At 39.8% G+C, this 20,862-nt stretch overlaps 1 protein-coding gene across 1 annotated transcript; it reads right to left on the reverse strand.

Moving 5' to 3' along the window:
• Nucleotides 1-595: 595 nt before the first annotated feature.
• Nucleotides 596-15,795, reverse strand: lmnb1 (lamin B1). The gene is made up of 11 exons (XM_008304552.1): nt 15,288-15,795; nt 9,468-9,624; nt 9,226-9,351; nt 7,061-7,231; nt 6,432-6,557; nt 3,910-4,130; nt 3,543-3,771; nt 3,327-3,431; nt 2,878-2,997; nt 2,481-2,591; nt 596-1,702 (listed from the first exon to the last, which is right to left on the reverse strand). Exons 1-11 carry the CDS (start codon nt 15,647-15,649, stop codon nt 1,661-1,663), a joined length of 1,770 nt encoding a protein of 589 aa, XP_008302774.1. The 5' UTR covers nt 15,650-15,795; the 3' UTR covers nt 596-1,660.
• Between the last annotated feature and the right edge of the window lie 5,067 nt (nt 15,796-20,862).

The raw sequence follows: 20,862 nt of genomic DNA on the forward strand, positions 1-20,862 counted from the left end.
TGGACTCCACACATCCTTTTCTGGAGTTAAAGAGCAGAGGTGACCTGCAAAAACCATCTGCCAGCATTCAAGCTGTTTGCCAGGTCACTGAGAAGCACTTTCAGAGGTTGTTGAAAACCAACAGGCCATTGTCACTCAAGTCCTAGCAGACTGTTTGGGATGAGGAGGAGCTTCTTCCCTCAGATTGTCTGCCTGCTGAACCTGATACAGTCGACTCAAACAATCCAACTGGTTACTTTTCACCTGTCTATATACATACAAATAACATTATTTTATTTTTGCATTGTTTGACAATTTGATTTATTTTTGCTTATGTTATCTCTCATATATAGATTTATTTATTGTGTTTTATTCTTGTTGCTATTGTTTCGGTGTGAAACAGGTGCACAACATATTTCACTGCATTTGGGACCAATAAAGGCCTTGAATCCACTGAAAGCTTCCTGACCAACCGCATCAGTCGAGCAAGACAGCTGCTCACTGGCCACCATTATTATATATATTTGTGTTTTCTGTTCCCATGTCAAGTTCTCTCTGCCTGTTCCTGTCTCTACGGAACACCAATGGAAAAATGAATTAAAGAAAGGACAACAAGTAAAAGAAAAACATTTATTCATTCAGCTATAAAGATTACAGCTATAGCATGCACAGCAACACAAAAACAACTTCAAACAATTCAAATATCAAAAGTTAAGAATACAATCAACACTTCTTGATTAGTGGTGCAACGCTTGTTTAAAAGTCAGCAAAGAGAAACTCAAATGTGCAGCATGACCTCACATTAAAGACCTATGTGTGTAGACAGTGATGTAACATTTGTCAAATTATTCCAATTCCCAAGAAAATTAGATGGCCTGCTGAAAACAGGAACAGTTCCATTTTGTAGTGTCTCAAATCAGATCTTTTACTAGATGGTAGATACTACCATCAGGAATTGCCAAAGCTCGTTTTAATCCTACGCTTCACACAGGGGTCTTCAGGTAACTCAACAACTGCAACAAACTGTCCTCTGACTTACTCATGAATACAATCATGATAGTTTTGAGTTTTTTCTAATCTACTCTACACTGAACAGAGAATTCCTTGTAAAATTTTGTCCTGACAAGGTCCAGACTGCTGGTAGGAAGTCATGTATTACATTAGCTCCTGTTACCACACAGCTTTTAGTGTACTCTTCATTTAACCATACAGTACATTCTCAGCTAATTCAAACACTGACCTAAACCCACCCTTATCTAAACTAATCACTGACATCTTGTGGCTTTTCTTGGAACTTTAGAGACCTAAAATATATTATCATAATCATTATCATCATCAATAATAACAACAACAACCATAATAATAATAAAATAATAGAAATAAGAAAATATGACATGAAAAATTTAATTCAATCTTGAAGATATTGCTACTTGCTGCTTGGTTTCAAGAAAGAAAAGAGCTTATGAACTACCAACACCAATGCTGACCAATAACATTTTGGTTTTTAAGATGAAACTGTCTACAAAAAACGGGTTTGCATTTTTATTGATCAAAGAAATGTAACAAAATCATACACTTTGCTGAAACACTAAAAAAGATAGAAAAATAGTTCTGGTATTACAGTTGGCAGCAGACTGGCTGGGCTCAGAGGAGGTGGTGGCGGCTGGTTGATGCAGTTGGATCACATGATGGAACAGCCTCCCTTGGCAGTGCGTGGGGCTCCCTGCACAGTCACCACATACATTAATGAACATAATGAAACAACCAGGCTGTTTCTGTAAATCTGATAACACACCATCAGGTCATCTTACAATGCAGATCAACAGAGGTTCAAACATCTACATGGTAGGACATGAACTTGATTGGAGCCAAAAGGAACCTTTAGACCGATGATGGTTTTGGTTAATTGCACATCACATCGTCTGAGAGATGGAATAAAATCTCAGTTTCAATCTGCGTCAGACACAATGAGTGAATGAAATCTGGAACATCCTGTCTCAGAGTGATGCTAAGAAAGCAGTCTATGCATTTAGAACTTAGACTGGACTACTGTCGACTCGACATCACCATCATCATTACATATCACTACCTCTGCGTTTCCCCCGAGGTCCTGTGCTTGTTCTCTCTGGATGTTCACGTTTCGGATCTGCAGTTTCTGAACTCACCAACCTCCAAATAGTTCATTGTTTTGTTGTATTGTCTGTCTGCTCTCCATGTACTATCCTGCTAACAATTCTGGTCTTTCGAGCACTGCCGACAATTTCAAGGCTTTTAGATTGCAAGGTCCAGAAACCTTGAGGATAATTTACACTAGGCATTTGGTGCTGAAAGTCTAAATTCCTGGATTTTTTTTTTAAATAAAGAAGTTGTCAACCTTCATTGTGTTACAATTAAAACAGAGGAGTATGTTTGGTTGTTAAGTTTAAATCTCATCTGTTTCTCTCAAGAAAGGCGTACTCCACCTTTAAATCCTAAAACTCTCTAATGAGCTGAAGCCTTACCTGCTGGTGGAAGCGCTCTTCCTCAATGGCCTCGACTCCATTATCATCATCTTCCTCACCCTGTTCTTCTTCTACTCCTGTCTTGTATGTAGTAGTTCTTTTTGCCACCTCCTGCCACACAAACACACACAAAAAATTAGTGTCTCTCAGCATCCAAACTATTATCACCCTTAGACTTTATAAGACACAAAAGAAACTAAACAACACAGCTCTGTAATTTTTTCCCAGAAAAAATGAAGAGCTGTGGGGGTGAGGTTGGACAGGTGTGGGGTGGATATTGGGTGGTGCCAGAAAATCATGGCAAATAGTCGTCACATTCTACAGACAGAACACCGTAGGTTAATGAAAAATCATTGCATGGCTGAAGATGATGGATGGGTTATCTGTGAGGTCTCACTTCTCCTTGAGGGTTGATCAGCACCACATGGACATCCTCCCCTAAACCCCAGGAGGACTGATTCTTCCACACCAGGTCAGTAGGCGGTTTGGGGCTCACACCAGCATCATATGCCCAAATCTACACAAAGCAAACACAAAGCCCCACACTTATTCTCAAATTCAACACAATTTCACACTGACTCAGAACAAGCACAGCATCATTAAAATCCTAACATGGCATCTTCTGGACAACTAAGAGGCTTAAAAGAAATGGACCCTTTCTGACGTTTCATCAAAAGCTAAACTCAAATCTTCCTAATTAGAAATGATCAGCATGATTTTAGACCAGATATCACATATATTTGTAATCACTGTTGAACTTGAACAGTAGATTCATAATGTGCCAAATTTCTAAACTGAGTAACAGGTTGAAGGCTATAAAAAAGGGAAGGAGAGGAAAACTCTTACCATAACTTTCTGGCCTGCTTTCAGGACATATTTGGGTGTAAACTTGTAGGTAGCTGAAGCATTTCCAATGGTCTTAATCATCTCATAGCCCACCATGGCCTGGTCCTGAGACAGACACAGTAAAGAAATGCATGTCACATAACAAAATTAAATCAGATTTCCAAATGAAACATTTGTGACTAAAAGCATGCAGAACCTAATAAGGCAGGAGCTCACCTCATCTCCACTGTTTTGAAGACAGATGAACTTGCCATCAGTATCGATCTCATCGACGCAGATGGGTCCTGTGGCTGAAGCAGAGTGAGAAATGGACACTGAGCTGCTGGCTTCCTGTTCTTCCACATCGATACGCTTCCTCTTCCCCTGGCTGGTCCGCACACTGCGACTGCTGGAAGAGGCTCGAGACACTGTGACACGAGATGAAGGGCTGGGAGACAGCTTCAGCCTAGGGGAAGAAAACACCACAGTTATATCTAGATACTGTGATCACTGAAGCTCCTCACTCATCAGTTGTGTCAAAACAAAAACAACAAAAAAACCAACAAGAATTTGGTGATGTTATCATGACTCTGCGGATCCTCACCTTTCTTCTTCTCCCTCCAAAAGTTTACGGTAAGCATTGATCTCCATGTCCAGAGCTAGTTTAACATCCAGCAGCTGTTCATACTCATTCAGCTGTTCCTGCATCTTGGCTCGGACCTCAGCTATCTCACGATCTTTGTCAGTCAGCATCCTGCGACTTGCGTCTTTTTGCTGTGCCAGCGCTGCCTCCAGCTCCGATATACGATCACGCCAACCACGAGTCTGAATATAAACAATGAGATGGCAATGACACACACGTGTTACAGAGCAGGCAAACACAAAGTCAAACTAGTCATTTCACAAGCTTTGACCGCATGTCTCAGAACAAAACTGAATCATTAAAAACCATTTTATCTGAAGCAGAAACCTGCTGATTTGCCTGTGAGACACTATTTTAGATGGTATGTTTGGGAAAGCTGGTGATACAGCTTTGGCCTCAGCATGGAGCATTCCAGCAAAAACATGCAAGCTAGTCCGGGAGAACAAACACTCAAATTTTGTCACTGCACAGTTTCAGCATCATTTGACAAGGCAATATTTTGGCCTGTCAAATACATGCAAGCATTCATTCCTTGTAAGTTACCTTAAACAACACACCTCACCAGTGCAGCAATGTTGTAACAGATTACTGCCTTTGTTCTACCATGATTGCCATTATTCTGATGATGGAATTTTAGCCAATAAGGGTCTGCAGAACTGTGGTATAGGGACAGTATTCAAAACCACTGACTGTTGCCTCTCTTTTTTTCTGATTGCATGAGGGTGGGGCTGAGTCTTCATACTAAGTCAGAGGACAAAAGGGGGATAAATGATGCCATAAGACTGTTTGTCGATTTGTTACAACAATAGCTTTAGGTAATCACTATTTTTTCAACATTATTTGAAGTTGTATCACTTTTTTGTAGCTTACAAGTTGTGAAATAGAAACAAAGACTCACATTAATTATTCCACATCATAAATATTAAATTAGGGATATTATAGGTTCACAATACCTACATGTATTCTTTATTCCCATTATGCTAAAAGCTTTAAATGCTGGAGTTGAAGATTTATTGTTCTCTTTAGATCTTTGCATTTGTAAGATTACATGACAACCCTTTCAACATTTAATCAGTGTGGCTAATGAAGAGTATTTTAGGTTTCACTCATGGAAATGACATTTGGACATGTCAAAATGTCATTAATACATGATGTAGAAACTACATCAGGTAGTCAAAACTGATTTACAAATATCTTCAGTTTAATTACAGATAGCAGTGATTTCTTTTTCTCCAGTAAGAATATCAATAATTGAACTCAAAAATTTAATTTCCACAAGTTGAAAAACATTGAAAATGTAACTTAGTGTTTTCAGATATCAACACCTCCACAAACTATTGTGCATATGTTGCCGTAATGTGCATATGCATGTGAGATATGTCCCAACATCACCTATTTCCAATGTCTGACATAGCAAGAAGAAAAAAAAAAAGCACCACCTTTCTGAAACACTGATGAAGTTATTTGGATGATTTTAGACCTACATCATTGAAGATATCGACAGTTCCGTTTAGTCACAAAAGGAATTGTAGATATCCGAAATATAACCATTACTTGCATGAGTTGGAGTAGAACTAAGTGGTAAAACCTGTAAAGTTGTAATAACACTATGATATTTACAAGGGATGTTTCCTTGAGTAAGAATTTAATGGTGGATATAAAGAATTAACATGTTGACAAGTAAGAAATAAACTGAAGATATCTTTCATTACACTGGCTACTACTCAATATTACATTACGGACATGTTACCACCACTGAACACATATTTAAAGGGCTTGCCATATTGGTTATGGTATTGGTAGTCTAACTCATCAGATGTAGAATGTGGCTATAAGCCTGCCAGCAGTGCATTTAATGCAGCTTTATCCTCTTCTTCTGACGCCTATATGTTACCATTTTCAAAATCCCCTTTACCACTGGAAACAACTTCCAGGCTCGTTCTCTCTGTAAATTATGAATTTCAATGACAGTGCTCATATCCATGCATGGAAATGTTCCACCAAAACATTCCTTCAGTGATAATGAGAAGCAGTCAAGCCATTCTGCAGCAGAGAATGGTCCAGTTGTGCAAGAAGTAATCATAACTAACAGATAATTTATTATCAGCTCTGAAATTCCAGCAGTGAGCAGTCTGATTAATAAACAAAACATAATCAAATGAAGAATCAGCCACACCCAAAAAACAAATTGGTTGCAGTGCACAGCATGGTTTAAAGGAAGCACTTTATGTTCCATTTAAATGAGAGTTAAGACCAACACTCATAGAATCTGGAATGCCTACGTTTTTATCTTCAGAAAAACAGGTGTTTGCAACAGTGTGGCGTCACTGTGTGTAAGTCAGTGCCTACAGGGAGTTGAGTTTATCTTAACAGACCCTATTAAGACCTTAGTATGTGTACTAGGTCCAGCACTGATATAGATGTTGTTGACTTGGGAGTTTACATTGTTTAAAAGACCATTAGTAAGAAACAAAAATGTCAACCTCCTTCTGCAGTCCTGTCAGCTGGGCAGTGAGGCTCTCAATCCTCAGGGCTGACTCATGGAGCTCCTCTCGGGCCATGTTGGCAGATGCTCCGTTCATCTCAGATAAGCGATGCAGGTCTTCGAGCTGGAGATAAACACACGGATGGTTTAAGTTTCTGCAGTATTACCAATGTTTCCGTCTCTTAACACCCTGAAAGAGAAACTGAGCAGTGTCAGTCACTTCCTGACACGCAGTCAAGTGTTGCAACGGTGTTGTTTGCTTCCTTTTATGGGGTACGCACAGCTTTGCTTGACTGCTAAAGCAGCTTATTTACAAAACTGTGTACAAGTATATTAAAAAATACTGCAGAGAGCATCTGACAATATTTAGCAATAACCCAGTTTGTGTTTATTATGGTGTCAGTACCACCTGTCTCCTGCCAAACAATCATCATCACTTCATTTGAGGGTTTTTTGTGAGTGAGAGTGAGTGAGAGAGTGTGAGAGTGAGTGTGAGAGTGAGTGTGAGAGTGAGTGTGAGAGTGAGTGTGAGAGTGAGTGTGAGAGTGAGTGAGTGAGTGAGTGAGTGAGTGAGTGAGTGAGTGAGTGAGTGAGTGAGTGAGTGAGTGAGTGCGTGAGTGCTCATACTTTGGCTCCGTAGGTGCTCTCCATGTTGTCCTTGTAGATCTTGATCTGCTCCTCATTCTGAGCCCTCATATCAGTCAGGGCCTGAGACAGTTTATATTCATACTCTTCCTTGTGTCCAGAATCCACCTCCACCAGTCGGGTCTCGTACCGTTGTCGAGCCTCTTTCACTTCCTGTAGCACAGCACACAGTCATTTATCAGACAGCATTCTTGGGTTTGAGCTTGTCAATCTTGTAAGGTTGCACTAAAATAAAATCTAAAAAATAAAAGCAAAGTGATTCAACTACTTAATCAAAAATAACATTTCTATCCGATCAGTTCTATCTGATGTTAAAAGGATAATTCTAGTGTTGGTCCAGATTTCTCTTGTCAGAAAAAGGCATTACTGGGCAAAATTAAAAAGGAATCCACCCAGAGAATAAATACTGTATATGGACATCCTGATATCGCATTCTTGTCCTTGTCTATTCAAACAAACCAAACAACATCACAAGTCACGCAGACTGACAGACAACTCACTGATTTGAATGTTTGTGATGCCATTCTGTATTATTGCGCACATCATAAAAGGACCAGCAGGGAAAAAATAATTCTGTTGACTGACAGCAGGTCCGTCTCACATCTATTAGCCCTCCCCGGTTTGTTCGGTTTGCTTACAGATCACAAACAACCCTCATAAAAGTCAGCTTGGGACCAGACTATGACCACTAGATGCTTGTTTTGTACCAGCATTCGATCACCAACACAGACAAACCTCCCTAACTTGGGCAAACCTAGTTTGTTGTAGGCGAGAAAGAACCCACAGAAAATGACTGTGCCTTTTTTTAATAAGCAAAACTAGACAGACAGTTTCCTGTTTATCAAATATACCTAGCTACAATGTCTAGTTTTTGTTAATTCAACTCTGTGATAATTTTGGAGGTGCTTCGGTTTTGTACTGTTTTGTGCACTTCATTTAAATTTGTGAAGTCGTGCTAAACAGGAGAAACACCTTTCTGTAAAAGACAGTTCAAAAGCAGCACAAACTACAGCCTTCAAAATGATCAAGTTGAGAATCCAAACTTGTCTGAAACAGTGTCAACAAAAACTGGTTATTGTAACCTTTGTTAAGACTCACAGCAGGACGGTTGACAGTGGATACACAAAGAATCAAACTAGTGTGATTGAGTGACTTCAGCTCAGTGTGTGCTCCGGTCAAACAGCTGATCAATGTGATCAAATAATGTGTCCCACCCAGCAGACTACATACTGTATGCCATGGAAAGGGATCGGTTTCTGAGAGGAAACTCAATAAAATCAACTCAGCTGCTCCAGCCACTTGTATGCTTCACACCAGCAGTCAGTTCATATAAAAACAACAGCAATTCAGTATACCCTTTCATTTAATTTCAAAATGGATTTTCTATGGACCATATAAAAATGAATGACCATCGTCCCCACCAAACTCCACTCCAAGCAGTCTGGTCTAGGTCTGCGCACCCCTCTGTGTGATTCTCAGGTGGTCTAGGTGGACAGACACATCTCCAGCAGAGAAGCTAGGAGAGGAATTGCACTCTACGGCAAACAAATTAATCACTTGTGGAGAGGGTGTGCAGCTGGGAGTGCACACCTTGTAGGATCTGTCATGATCCAAATAAACTGGCAACCAGGTGAAAAATGCAGCAACAGAAGTTTCTATTTAAAAACTTAGTATGTGTCAGATTTGCCATCCCCAGCACTCCCATCTCCCTTCCCCCATCTTACTTTGTCTTTGTTTCCCATTTACACAGCCGGGGCTGTGTACGAACACTGGATTTTTTGTTTTTTTAATCTGCCATCTTCCTCCCCCCACCCCTCCCCATCCCCATCCCCATCCCCACTCTCACCCAACCGGTCGAGGCAGATGGCTGTCTTCCCTGAGCCTGGGTTCTCCGTTTAAATTTATAAAGTCTGTACCTTACCATGTTAAGCGCTGTGAGATGGCATATGTTGTAAACTGCGCTATACAAATAAAATGAACTTGACTTTTCAGCGCACATACAGGATGGACAGCTTACTGGCCTTGAGGATACATTAACTGAACCAGACAAAAACTATATTGGGTTAGAATTGGCTATACAGTCATATGCTATCCAGTCAGCGCCAGAGTTTTGTCTACTGTGACCAAATAAACAGTCAAATGCTCACCTCCTCATGCATGCCCTTTCGGAAGTCCATTTCCTCAGTCAGACTCTGGCAACGATTTTCCAAGTCAATGCGCAGGAGCATCTCATCTGCAAGCTGTTTCTTTGCCTGGGCAAGACCTGTATCAAGCTGACGACACACAAACACAGGATATGCTTGGAAAATAAGCGTAGATGTATGGAAAATTCCCTTTCAAAGGAAAAGGAAAAATGCATCATCACATTTATGCTATGGCAGTGCTTTACCTCCTGAAGCTGTTCTCCCAGGTCAGCCAGGGTGGCTTCCAGGCCCCTCTTTTCAGAGAGTGCAGTAGCCAGCATGGCCTCCTTAGAATTAAGTTGAGCTTCCAAGTCCTTCAGCCTGGCCTGGGCTGCTGCTGCCTCAGAGTCCCTCTTGCTGTAGCTGGAGGGTGGATGACAAGACATGGTGAGTGCATGTGTATGACAGTGTGAAATGGTGTGAGTGCTGAAGGGGGTAAAAACCCAAAGGCTACTACAGGCCTAATTTATACCTGCACAGTCTAAAACATGTTTATTGACCTAAAAGCAAATCCTTGAATGGCAGGTACAAATGAGTAAAAAAGGATGATAGATGAAGTCCACTGTTATTGAGATGGAGGACATCTGACAGCACAGGGTTGCCAAGAGGCACATATCACCGACTGCTTGCTCAGATAGAGTCCAAAGGCAACTTTGGATTGTTGGGTTCTCTGTTCAAACTTGTAAGGTTTATACCTTACTACGTTAAATGCTATAAGATGACATATGCTGTGAATTGCGCTATATAAATGAAATTGAATTGAATATAAAAATGCAATTTGAGTTTGTAGTCCAGTGTTGGCCTATCTAAACTGCTGACCACACCTCAATTTTGCCTCTAGCTTGTTTTCCCTTTACACTGTACCTTTCTAAACCAGTATGCAAATAAAACATATAATTGACATTGCCAGCAAAAACTGTTGACTACATTAGTTGCCAGGTAATTCAATTTTTTAATCAGTAAGACATCATTTCAATGTATTTTTACGCTCTCTCTCTGACTATGATTGCTCAGACATGATGGCATTACTGTTTGCTTGACTGAAGTAAGTCACGACCAAATCTGAGTACCGTTGCTTGGTGTAATTACTGATAAGCATGGACTACTTTCTCATAGTCTGGGGTCTTATGGACCAAGTTTACTGCTGATCTCGGCACAAGATAATTGGAGGAAAACTGACTAACCAAAAATATAACCATTGTTTCTGGCAGTGTTTTGAAAAACCTGTAGCCTGCTTGGCCTAGGTTGACCCCAAGTGGCCCCAAGCAAAAAGGAAAAAGTATTTTAAACAACATAAAATAGAAATGTGAACCACAGACTTCACTTTCAGAAGCACAGTGGACATCTGTTTACCAGTTCTGAGCCCGGGTCAACTAAAGCCCTTTTCAGACATAGGATACATTGCAACATTACTGTGTCATCAATCTGTTAAAAATGACAATATTCTGTCATTCAGACTTGGGTTACTTTTACCCTAATGTTCCTCACAGCTTTATTCAGACACATCCAGTGACACGCAACTGTTGCCATACACATGATTGGACAGTAAATTAAGTAACGTATAAAGCATTATAATGTAATGATAAACAAAATGCCTAATGTAAACCAACAGTAGCTTAGAAAAATGTCCAAATAATAGAATAGTTTAGATATGATTTAAATAAACTAGGTTTAAATAAACCCAGGGAAAAGACAAAGCAACAAACGAAACCTCAACTCCTATTTCAGTTTTGTAGAAACCTGGATTACATTTCTTATTGTCGAGTCTCATCCATATGAGTTGTCGCAGACCGTCTTCACAGCAGTAAAGTTTTATTTCTATGGACATTTCAGCCTGTAATAAATGTGAACTTGTGGAGCAACGCGAATGGCAAAAGTGTTTTGCGATTCGGGATGCAAACTGCATCTTTCGGGCTCTTGTGTTGATTTTAAACCAATACTAGTGCTGAAATGTCGAAAAAGCATTCCTCAAATCACTTTACACCACTCTCGGCACTTTGCTTGTGTATGTCTATCCATTAATGTGACGGTGTGCATTTCAGACTTGTGCTGTGTTGAAAATGATATTAGAAATGTTAGGTTTGACCTACAAGACTGCTATAATGACTTTTACAGAACAGCGACCAGGGTTCTCATGTAGACATGTGGTTAGTTCAGATGCAGTCAAGCTAAAAGGAGTGCTGAAAGGGGTTAAGTCAACAATGAAATGTTTCAGTAAGTTTGTGAGTAAAGTGGTCAAGCACATCTGCTGGGACAAAGCAGTCATTTCCTCATGGTGTCTCTAAGAATTACAACAGGTCTGCTGTAAAGGGGGCAAACTATGAGTGGAATGCAGTGTGGTATGTCCGCTTTCTCACATTTTACTGAGAAACATTTGTTGGCAGGGCAAACCACTGACCCAAAAGATTCTCACATCACATGAACATTCTCAGCAAGACCACAGCAGTACATGAAAAATACCTGAGACTCTATTAAAACCATGAGTTACCATACAGTGTTATCAGAAAGTGCATGTTCAATTACAGCAGTAGACTCAAAAAACAACTTGTCCTAAAAAAGCTTGGTATTTTTAAAGTTGTTTTAACCCTCCTATTACTAGGGCTGGACCCGAATAGCCGACTGTTCGTTCACTGTGCTGGAATCGGGATATCAATTTTGATCTCAGCCCTACCTATTACCTCCAAATGTACCAACATCTTCTATGCGTGGGGTCAGTTTGACCCCAGCAATTTAAACCTCCAGAAAATATAATTAAAACCGTTACCCAAGTTTATGTTTCAGGTACTTTAGGTTTGTTTGTCGACCACCTATATAGCCCTTTAAATAAATGCTGATTCTATGTCTTAAATATGGCTGACAGCATATCAGGTGGGGCCTGGAACCATTTCTAAAGACATTAGCACCACAAAATTTACCCTGTTGTTCAAGTGAGGATTTGGAACATAACTTTCCATTTTTGAAAGGCAGTGTGTTTGCTGGTGGTTGAGTGACAACAGGAAGGTCAACACTGAGGGTCTCATTCTCATCAGAGGATGTCGCCTCATAATCAGGGTCCAAACCAGAGAAATGGTTTAGAAATCTGTTGTGCAAGCTTTTATATGTTTGCTTGCTTCCTGAAAACCGACTAACAACTCCAATTAATGATCAAACAAAATAAACAACCACAGTATAAACCACATCATGGCTTTGGGTCATGGGTCAGATCATGTTTCAGATTGTCAAAATATAAAAGAAGCAGGAATAATGTAGTAGCTCAGCCATACATGTTTGAACTGGAAACAAAATCTGAACAAGACTAATACAGACAGCGCCTTTCTGCAAATTGACAGGATTTGCTCCTTAGGTTTGTTACATATGAAAACATGTAAGTCTGAATCAACGTTGTCAAAATGGGTCACCAGTACACTGCAGGTTCAGGGTGGAAAAGCTCAGCCATGGTATTGGCTGTTTATTTCGCTCATACATGTGTTGTAGCATATTAAAAAACAGTCTACTGATATATGTGTTGTTAACAGGGTTAAAAGACCCCTCGCATACCTGACATGAGCACACCCTAGATGAGCTTTCCTGTAGCATTTTAAACAAGGTATTTAAGTGGAAGAAAACCAAAAATGCACTGAAGTCAAATTATATATAGGTCTGAAAACCCAGGGCAGCACCACATGTGGTCTCAGGCGCTTTTGGCTACAGTAACTTTAAGAAATTTAAAATTCATGGTTTCCTTGGGGATTCCATCAGTGCCCAAAAACGTACCAAAACCAGGGTATGTAATGAGTACTTTGTGCACCATTACACTACTCCTGCTCACCACCAAAGCTGAACTATTTAAGACATGTCACACTCCCTGTCAACTTTACTGTGATTTTTACCTGGGAAACATTACAGGTAGTAGCTACAATACTGGTAAAGTAAAGACGACACAATCAAGTTACAATGTCACAAAGGAGATGAAAGACATGTTAAAAAAATCAAGATAAAGTCGACTAATCGGTCACCCCATTCAAACGCAGCAGGCCGTCACTGCCACATGTATTCTGTTGTCAAGAGTTCATGACCACACACATAATACTTGTTCTGTTCAACGAATGCACAATATTCTGTTACCAATATTCTGCATCAGACTTATTCCCATCCTGTGTGGGATTTCACACACTGATGAAGTCAAAGTTGTTTTCAGTTACTTTGGTGTTACATGCATCCAAAGCAGCATGAAAATACACAGCAGTGAGAGGTAATACTGCTTCATGTTCATTTAGTAAAAAAAAATAAATAAATAAAAAATTCTATTAACATATTTCCTTCCTTTCCTTCCCTCCTTACACAGTTCAAATAAAGGGTAGTCTACTCCTGAAAACAGAGCAGAATCACCACACTCAGAGGGAAACACTCCACATTGTCTATTCATGCACATGAGGTCAACAGCTGTTGAACAGTTGCTGCTGTCAAGTTCTGCAAGATGTATGGGACGCACTGTTTGGTAATTACAGGATAGATACTGAAATGATCATTTGTCCAATGCATTATTTCCTCCACACTCAGTGATTGTGGGTTGAAATATTCCATACTAAGGCAGTGTTTATGCTCCATCTTAAACAAATACTACCAGAGGGCCCTAAATGCACCACGTGACTTTCAACAAGGGTTACTCTTGGGTGTTTGAGATAAATTATGTTTTAATGGTTAGTCATTCTTTTTGTTTTGTTTTTTTAAACTGCATAATACACAATAACAGTTGAGATTTATTAAACCGGTTTTACAGCTATTTACATGCAGCAACTAAGACAATGTGGGTGGCTAGCTGCCACTGTCAATTACAGGGCTCCACACTAACTTTTCCAACTGGTGCTACCAACTGTCTGTTACTTGCCACAGCTAAAGATTTGGTCACCCCACCCCCTTATTTTGGATCTGCATTGCCACAGCTGTTAATGCACTGTGCAGCTGATTAATAGTTGTTTTGGCATAACTTAGTTAAGTTGCAATGATTTTCAGTGATACAAGACTTGATATTTGTAAAATGTTTTATCCTGAAAATCTATTTATTTTGTCATCAGTCCTTTTCTGATATCACTCATTAACTGGGCACAGGCTAAACAATTGCTGAACATGTGTGCTACATTTTACCGATGTTCCTTAAACGTCTCACATGCTGCTCTGATAGATGCTACCAGGCAGCTGCAGTGCAGCTCCTCTGACAGGTGAGCGACCAGACATTTGTTGGAAAACAGTGGAAAGCGCTTTCTACACAAGTTTGCCCACGTTGAAAAGTTTTCTCTTAGCAGAGCTTTTTATGAACGGACTTTTATACGAGCTGAATGCATTTTAAATGTGCATATCACTGGTGATCATATTTATAGAGTCAAAACTGTGATCACTGTTAAAATTGGAACCCTAAAGATTGAATGTGGGGATACTTTGTCTTCCTAACTGACTCCAGATCTGTCTGCCTGCACCTGAACACTTTTATCATCAGGTGTGTCGGACCTCTCCCTCTCCTCCTCTCACTTGTTTTGTTTCCCGTCAGACAGAGAGGGACTGAGTCAATGTGGAAGACATATTTCCAAACACAACATCTTGTGCAGCAGCTACCTGTGCTGACGGATGGAACCAGATCAGCCTGATCATTATTCACTCTCACAATGCCACCACGTGAAATTTTGATTAAAAAAAAAAAAAGGTCACATATGAGAACATTTTGGTCACAGTTTGGAGCCCTGAATTATTTCCCATTATTAATTTCAGTATTTTAAAACGTATACTGATTATAAATACATTGAATTTAAGATTGATCCCAGTGAGCAAAAACCAAACTAAAAGACAACAAATCTAAAAGTATTTTTAAAATACGGTTTATATGCTGAGTCTGAATGACGCTCTAACCAGGCAGGAAACGTAAACCCCTTCCGTGCGTAATGTTGCCGTAAAAATGGCTCGAAAATCAAAGTTAGCATATAGCATTTTGCTAGTAACAATTGGTTCCTGTTCGTATTAGACCGAATAACTTGATTAAAGTGTTAGAGGCTTACTTCTGCAGAAGCTGCTCATGGTCGGATTTGATCTTTCCCAGCTCAATCTGTAGCCAGGCCCGCTCCTTGGAGGAATCATCCAAACTCCTTCTGGCGTCGGCTAGCTCAGTCTCATACAGTGCTTTCAGGCCGGTTAACTCCCGACTCCTCACGTCTTCCTTCTCGCTAATTTTCCGGTGGAGTATGTCGTTTTCCGACTCTAAACTACGGACTTTGTCTATGTAAACAGCGAGGCGGTCGTTGAGATCCCGGAGCTGTTGTTTCTCCTGCAGTCTCGTTATCCTGGTCGGACTCAGCGGTGTGCCGCCGCCGCTGCTGCACGTGCTTCTCTGGCTGGAGGGAGTTGCAGCCGCGGTCGCCATTGTAAAAGAGAGCTGACAAAGAACGTAGGAATCAAAGCGAACCTAGATGGCGCTTGTGGGAGTGTATCGTTTGGATTCAAGGGATCAACAACAACCGGTACTTCCAAAAACTATTCAGAAAGTAAGCCCAGCCTTCTCTCAACCGAATGAAAGAGGGGTTTGGCTTCCTAACATGGCGGCTTAAAAATTGCACGTTGAGTTTTACTGGCCAATGGCGGAGCTCGACGCAATGCGTTATTTCAGTTTCAACTTTTGGGTTCATTTGTTAAGTGTGGCCGACATATGCCGGAACTCTTCGGAGCGGGCGGGGTCTATTTCCAGCATACTTTTCAGATTGTAAGGGACGACCTCCGTTTGATAAACCTGAGCGTCCCGGCAGTTATAACAAGCGTTGCCTGACAGTGCCGTTAATGGCTGAGCCTACATTTGTTTCACCGTATCAGTTGTCTCCGTTAAAGCGGCGGAACAAAAAGGAATAAAAGGGATTTTTTTTTCTTTTTTGCCGCATGACTATTTACTGTATATTTACTGTATATTGTCTATGTTAATGACCCTATTATAAATTATTTTTTATAGATAAATACTAACTAGTTGTATTTTTTTGTTAACTGTACTATATACGTAAAGAAATACTTTAATTCACATTTGCTTTATTTTTCTGTTTTTTCTGTTTTTTGTTTTTTTTTTAATTTCTTAAACTATATTCCCAGTATCGATAGTTTTGTTTGTTGACACTGGTAAAATTAATACAAATTTTAACAATTAATATACATTTTAACAAACAATAATTTCTCAGTCCTAACATGTTTAGTTAAAGCTATTTCACACAGAAAAATCCTACATGTTTTGACGATAAAAGTGTTTCCACATTCCATGTCTTCAGTGTTTCCGGGGAGGTCTAGTGTGGAAAACACTTCTCCCAAGTTCTCGTCAATGCAGCCTTTCTTTTTCGACCTAAAAACATTACACAGTACAATATTTAAAAAAAAAAAAAAACGTGCTAAAACGGGACGGAATGTTGTTCATCGAGCCATAAAAATCTGTAGAGAACCGCTTTGATATGGTGATAACAGAGAGTTGGCTTCACACGGTGCTCCCTGACCAAGAGATCACGTGCTCCTGTAAGAGCAGAGGAGGAGGGCTGTGCAGCTACTCTCGTAACAACTGGTGCACAAATGCAACAGTCACTGAAAGCCACTGTTCACCAGATTTGGAGTTTACTACATTAAAATGCCAGCTATTGTATCTGTGGCAAGAGTTCATTGTTATTGTCATGGTTATGTATATGAGAGTTTACAATGCTGCATTATAAATTCCACTGGCACCTCTGGCACTTATTTTCCACCAGCAAACCCATTCCACCATGTGCAATAACCATTTACTACCTCATCTTGTGTAGTCTTCTTAAAAAAAAAAACATAAAAAAATCTTCTGTATATGTTTTTTCTCTTGCAATTTTTGCACTGTGTGTTTCTGTTTCTATTTCCTACAATTTGCACTGTGTGTTTCTGTTTCTATTTCCTACAATTTGCACTGGGTGTTTCTAAATTATTCTTGCACTGACTGTACACTTTTTTCCTTTGGAGCTGTTGTAACGGTGAACTTTCCCCACTGGGATCAATAAACTTTATCTTTATCTTTATCTTTCGAGGGTATCTTAAATAATATTGAATGTGCATTATTAGTCTTTGTATTGCAAAAAGCAATCATACCTGTTTCATCATAGAGCCTAAGGATCATTTAGAGTGTATTTGGTCTTGTTGTAAAATGAGTGGAAAGCATTGTGGGGAAAAAAAGTTTATAGCTTCTAATTAAATATGTAGCCTGTGCTAACTACAGGCCACATATGCTTATCTGCATTCATGTCAAATTGACTGTTTGCATAGAGTAAGCACCTATAATTATTCATGCGGATGCAGTCTTGAGCTCAAATCTAATGCAAGAGGGCTGCATGATTGTGATGGTGGCTTTCTTAAGTCTTGTAACTTAGCTCATCTTAAGAAAAGCACTTATAACAACATACAGTCAACTGGTAAGATGAGAGAGGAAGTTACTTTTCTATGCCTGAACTCATATTAAACAACAGATGCCTCTAAAATAATACATTGCCAACTTTAAAGGTTTATTATTCCATTTATGTTAAGACGGAGTCATAGCTTTCCATCCTCCATCATGTGCCAACCTGCTACTTCGTAACCTGATACAGATGAGGACATCCATCCATTATCTATACATCGCTTCATCCTCACTAGGGTCGCGGGGGGCTGGAGCCTCTCCCAGCTGACTTATGGTGAAGGCAGGGGACACCCTGGACAGGTCACCAGTCTATCACAGGGCTACACAGAAAGACAGACAACCAAGCACACTCATATTCACACCTAAGGACAATTTAGAATCACTGACTGACTGTAGGAGGAAGCCGGAGAACCCGGGGAGAACCCACGCTGCAGGGGGAAAACCTGCAAAGTCCCACAGAAAGTCCCGGGTGTCCTCACCAGGATGCAAACCAGCAAACGTCTTGCTGCTAGGCAACGGTGCTAACCACCGCACCACCTTGCAGCCCCAGATGAGGACATATTCTTCAAAAAGCTAAGCATCTTGATTACTGTCACTGATGTCCGATAAGCCTGTTGAAAGAGCTGCAACACCATGATAACAACAGTAAACACATGGTTACCATGGTTTAAAATAACAACATTGACTGTTGGTTGGAAATGACTGTTGACTCACCTTCACTTTCATCATTATTACCATAACCACTAGATGGTGCTGTTACCAGAATGCATCCTTTTGTTAAACTGCTGAAATACTGCAAGCTGTCATTCCATGTAGGACACTTGAGATGGATTTTCTCATGTTTTCATCTGTTTAAGTAGATTCAATAATTTTAACAAGCAATGTCACACATTGTAGACCACTAAATACCAATATTTAGTTACATCCACAGCTATCTAAACCTTTCATGTTGTGAAACCTAATTCACATAATTAGTTGTAGGTGTAGGGCAGTTTTAAATTGCAACCTACATTGATGATATTATAATGTCAATGTGACAATTTTGCCAGCAAACGTTTCATAATTTGCCATTTAATTTTGAGACACTATGTGTTTAAAAAAAAAAAAAAAAAAAAGACCTTGTCGCTGCAACCAAAAGGACATCATTAGTGCAGAATATGAGAAAAAGCAGCAGGACAGATTCCCAAGTACCAAAGTAGAACAGTGAAGTTACAACTTTTAGATGTTTAGAAACTTTAGAAATACTGCCAAGTTTTATCAATTCATCTTTCAAAACCAAAAACAAAAATTTTATTTCAAAAGGGTATCATAGTCTTATACAGCAACATAACACCACATTTCCACTGGAACACCAACTTCAAAAAATGCATTGGAACCATGACACCCAAACTCACATTCACCCCCACAGTGACTGGGCTACTGTACAGAGGAGAGAAATGTCTATTTCAGCTCTTCTTTTCATTCGTGAAACACATTTTTCTTTAACTTTTCATGTGAAAAGCTGGGTGCGACAATATGGCTATGAATGTCCTCAAGGAGAGACTGTTTGAAAAGGTGTGCTGTTAGTCCCATATTTAAACAAAATTGTATCTCCCACCTCTCTGTGACAGTCCATTCCATCTTCCAATGTCACCGAAAGAAACACTTTCACACTAAATTTGTTTGTGCATAACTTACCCAAGTGACTTCTGTTCACTGACAACTGGAACCAGAAACTGGAAATGGCATCAGAGAATAGTGTAATAAAGTGAGGGTACATGTAATTCACAAACTGAAAAAGTAACTTTATTTGAAAGTCACTAATTAAGCTTAAATACTTGGCAGCTTACTATATCACAATGGGTTCTTACAAAGCACATAGACACAGTCATAGGCAAAGGCAGTGAGGTGTCTGGAAGGAAATGGCTACCCCGTATGAGTGAGTTACCCCAAAGTCATCTTTGATATACACTGTCTGTCTCAGTGAAGTGCTGACAGTGTAAACAGTGCACAGTTTGGCAACACTGTGGCTGAGATCTCAGCAAGTATGTAAAGTGACCGTCACTGTGAAAATGCAGCCTTGTTTACGACTTGAATAATTAAATTTTAAAATGCCTTTGTAGTAGTTTCCAAGAGACACTGGACACACATAGATACAATACTGTGCTAGATCAAAACAGCCATAAATCCCCTCCATTCATACCTGCCCTATAAGTGCACCAGGGGCAGGGTATCAAACCTCCGTTCTCTCCTTGTAATAGTACCAAATAATATTTATCAGCACTGACCGAATTGAAAACTGTCAAGTACTAAAAGCTGACAAGATTAATAATGTTGTTAACATCTGCTTTGATCAGATATGGAGGGATCCAAGAGTCTGAGACCACTTAGTGAGTGTGAATAATTTGTTATAACTTGTTTTAAATGTTTTACAAAATGTTCCATTCAAAATTAGATCAACTTAACAATTTGAGTAAAACGGTAAATCTGTGAAAAATGCACATCAATTTTAGAATATCTTCTCCTTTCGGGTGGTTTGAACTCCACACGTTTGTTCGACAATGTGCCAGAGCTTCTTGTCATGTCAGCAATGTTTAACTTTCTCAGCCTTCAAAAGGTCTTTACATGTTCGGTGGGGTTGAGGCCAGGGGACTGTAGAGGAAAGTCCATGACAGTCAGCACTTCTTGGTCTTCTTTGGTCAAAGTTTTGAGGTGTGTTGGGGCTCATTATCCTGCTGCAATATCAGTCCGTCTTCATAAAAATGCAGACCACAAGGTAGAACATGTCTCCAAAGAATGGACTGCTGCAGAGTATGTTTCCTGGCCAACTCCAGAGTAGTTAAACATTATCTCAGCTTATCTCTAACTGGAATTTATCAGTAAACATGATTTTTTCTCTCACTGAAAAGTGGTTTAGAGACACTCCTCTTCCTCTCAGACCACTACTAAACAGTTGTTCTTTTAATGGGATTTCTGCTGAGTGGACTCTTGTTTTTTTTTATTTAGTTAATTCTGTATCTGTGATGATGCTGATTTTGTACCTCTCAATGGACAAATCTTGATGTGTTGATTTTCTGATGTTGTGCTCACTTTTGGTCTGCTTGATCCTGATTTGGATACAACTGATCCAGTTTTTACACGGTCTTTCAGAACTCCATGGACCAATGCGATTTACTTTGTATATGCTTCACTTAGGCAATATTATTAGGAAGCACTGC

Source organism: Stegastes partitus, unplaced genomic scaffold (assembly GCF_000690725.1).
Source record: "Stegastes partitus isolate 25-593 unplaced genomic scaffold, Stegastes_partitus-1.0.2 Scaffold2251, whole genome shotgun sequence".
Classification (NCBI taxonomy): Eukaryota; Metazoa; Chordata; class Actinopteri; family Pomacentridae; genus Stegastes; species Stegastes partitus.